This window comes from Cryptomeria japonica, chromosome 3, assembly GCF_030272615.1.
Source record: "Cryptomeria japonica chromosome 3, Sugi_1.0, whole genome shotgun sequence".
NCBI lineage: Eukaryota > Viridiplantae > Streptophyta > Pinopsida > Cupressales > Cupressaceae > Cryptomeria > Cryptomeria japonica.
This window is the reverse complement of record NC_081407.1, coordinates 798503854-798507118: the sequence shown is the minus strand read 5'-3', so window position 1 is coordinate 798507118 and position 3265 is coordinate 798503854. Positions and strand designations below refer to the sequence as shown.

The following is a 3265-nucleotide window of genomic DNA, read 5'->3' as shown; positions in this document are numbered from 1 at the left end:
TCCTTACATTTTAAGTTATATTCTATATATATATAATTTTTTAGAAATTTGAAAATGGTTTAAGATATACATTTATTTTATTTAAATTCAATATTAAAATGATTAATAAATTCCCAACTCTAAAATCTTTAAATAAATTTATTATTTAATTAAAACTCTATAATTTTCATTTTAAAAAGGCGTTGCTACCGATCCAACCAAACCTTCTCAAGTTAAAACCTCATCTATCCATACTGACTGGTTGCTACCGGTGCCGGTCCAACCAAACTCTCTCCACCCAAATAATTCCATATTGACTAGTCGCTTGGGATGGATGGATCAGATCACCCAAATAATTCCTTCCCCTCATCAAAGGAAGGGCTCTTGTCTGTGGAATAAGCTGAGTTTATGCATCATCCATTAAACGGGAGTTTATAATACTTGACCGTCCTACAATACTGGAGTAGTCGTTGAATATTCACCATCTCTACCTAAACTTTCATTCCAATCATTTACATATCTTCTGGTCAGAAATTGCAGACTGTTAGGGTTCGGAAACATTCATTTTCATGCAATTATAGTTAATAAATTACCTTCTGAAAGCATGGGATTTTTTCTTCCCATTTAAGAAAATAAATATTAAAAGTCATTCAGATTGTTCATTGGCAAGTTATGATACTGATATCAGGATTCACCTCATATTAATATAACTATTTATCACTGTCATGAATACAATAAATGTAAAACTGTTAAACACTTTGATGATTAAATAAAGCTCCATTGTAACCCCCAATTAAAAATGATGAATACAACACAAACACTCAACCTGATACCTTACTTACAAGCATCACTTAACTACCGTACACATTTCAAATTGCAAAAATGCAGTGCATTAGGCGCAATAAGCATATAGACACGTTATTGATTACCATGTGGTAATTTAGTAATGTAAATCCAGTTAAAATACTCTGACTGCATTACCACTGAAGGGGCTTCTCTCAGCATTATTTGATTTCCCCACATTGGCAATATGGAACTGTGCAATATAACTTGACTTTGGCTTTTCTTCCACTGATTTCACAGGGGGCTGATTTAAATATGCATAGTTGCTCTTTGTCCACCTGCCACAAAACACCATTATTAGAAGACCTAAATCAACCAAGCTTACCCTAACAAGAAAGAAAGTACCAAATCAAGATCTGATTGCTCTTGATTACCAGTCCTTGATACCAATTCTCTCTTCCCCATGAAATTCCTTTTTCTTCATCTTCTCTGTATTTTCTTCCTCTGCTAAAGAGTCTTCAAATCTTCTGTAATCTTCATCCTATGAATATGGAAACTTTTAAATCGTCAAGCTCTTAAATAGTTATATATGTCGAATCTTCTATTACACAGTTAAAACCAAAAGCTATCATATATCTATTTCACTTACAGTCAAGTTTTGGGTTTTTATGCGTGCCGCAGCTTTCAAAGCAGCTATCAGATGCTCCTCTTCTATTACACGCTTATTGCGCCAGTAATTTTCTACTTCTTCTTTTGTCATTGAAACGTTCTTCTGAATGAAAACTGCACCACCACAACAACAACAACAACAACAATCTTATAAAAAAACTTCACAAGATCTCATACTATTGCTACAACAAAAACGTTATGTAAAAAAGTTTACAAGATCTTCCACTATTGCGACAACTTTTACAACAAAAGCTTTATATAAAGAAGTTTACAAGATCTTCCACTATTGCTACAACTTTTTAAAAAAGACAGCAATTAAACAACTTGCCTCTCTTAGCATCCCATCCTGCCATTAGAGAACCCATTGAGCTCCAAAGTCACAACCAGTGAAGATCTTAAGTAGGATAGAATTGATTCAGAGAAGTTGAGAGAAACAAGCAAATCTATATCCAATGAGAGTGAATGGGAAAATGACTTATTTAGACCTGTATTTGGTGACCTGATAATTTAATGGCATTAAGTATTCTTTTCCCAACTAAAACTCGGCCAATAAATGGGAAAATTGTCAAACCTAACTGTCAAATTGTTCAAGAAAAGTGTGTTAATCTACCATTCAAAAACACACAGTCCTGTGCTCACATGAAAATTTAGGAAAGCGCATAGAAACATTTCATCTGTTTACAGATAAGGCCAAAGAGTAGATAGGTTGATTGGGCACAAGCTTTAATGATATGGGATCAGCATAGATTCGAACATTAGACGACATGTAAAACAAGTATTATACATTGAGTGGCATCTAAGTTGCTTCTGATTTCAGCAATGACATCATATTAAAGTGGTTAAGATAGAATTAGTCATGTTAATAATTATTATATATGAGTTGAATATGGTATTACAAATATGATAGATATGATTTATATAAAATAATATATGTAAAAGTCATTTATTTAGAATAAAATATAGTATTCTATCTTATAACTTAAAAATGTCAAAATCTTAACCAAAAAAAGTAAAATTTTATAAATTTTGGAAACTAGTTTGTAACATTCATTTTTATTAGTAGTTTTAAATAACAAAAATGAAATAAATATATTTTATTTTGTTTATAATTAACATGTGTGGTGGAATGAAAATTGAGTGTATTAAAAAAAAAATATTGATGAATATTTATTTTTTAATAAGTTTTAAAGTCAAATAATCAAAATGTTATAGTTTTCATGGAATGTCAATTTTTGTCTTACTTTTTATTTTAAAATTATATATACTTTATTAACTCCTTTAGCATACCATATTTTTTTTTAAAATTTAATATATTTTAATATTTTTAAGTTTTCAATCAACCTCTTCTTTGATTTAAAAGTGTTAAAAATCATAATCAAACTAATCAAAATATTAAAAAAAGTAGATTCTAGATTTTGAGCTTGATTAAAGAGTATTTTTTGGTATTTTCATAAAAGTACCCTTGGTTGGAGAAATTTGGAGTTGAGGTCCATTTTTTATTGAATTTGTCCTAAGAGGGGAGTTACACCACCACATCAATAGTTTTAAGTGAAATGTTCCCACTAGAACTACTTAGGGTGGAATACTTTCACCTCAAGCCACTTTGTTGGCTAGAAGTATGATAGAGTACTAAACCTTTACTCAATGTATATGTAAATCAACATGAGCAATCATACCACAACAAAAGGAAAAGAAAGGCACAACTACAAACAATCACCATGTGAAATACATACAAACTTAAGAGTTTAATTATTACTAATATGATCCATCTTGATTTTGTGTGTTCTCAAAAAGCATAAAAAATTTACGAGAGAGAAAAAGATTGGATAAAGAC

At 30.4% G+C, this 3265-nt stretch overlaps 1 protein-coding gene across 1 annotated transcript; it reads right to left on the bottom strand.

Moving 5' to 3' along the window:
• Window positions 1–649: 649 nt before the first annotated feature.
• Window positions 650–2055, bottom strand: LOC131075822 (uncharacterized). Its single transcript, XM_058012722.2, has 4 exons — window positions 1760–2055; window positions 1412–1545; window positions 1197–1303; window positions 650–1100 (listed from the first exon to the last, which is right to left on the bottom strand). Exons 1-4 carry the CDS (start codon window positions 1794–1796, stop codon window positions 938–940), a joined length of 441 nt encoding a protein of 146 aa, XP_057868705.2. The 5' UTR covers window positions 1797–2055; the 3' UTR covers window positions 650–937.
• Between the last annotated feature and the right edge of the window lie 1210 nt (window positions 2056–3265).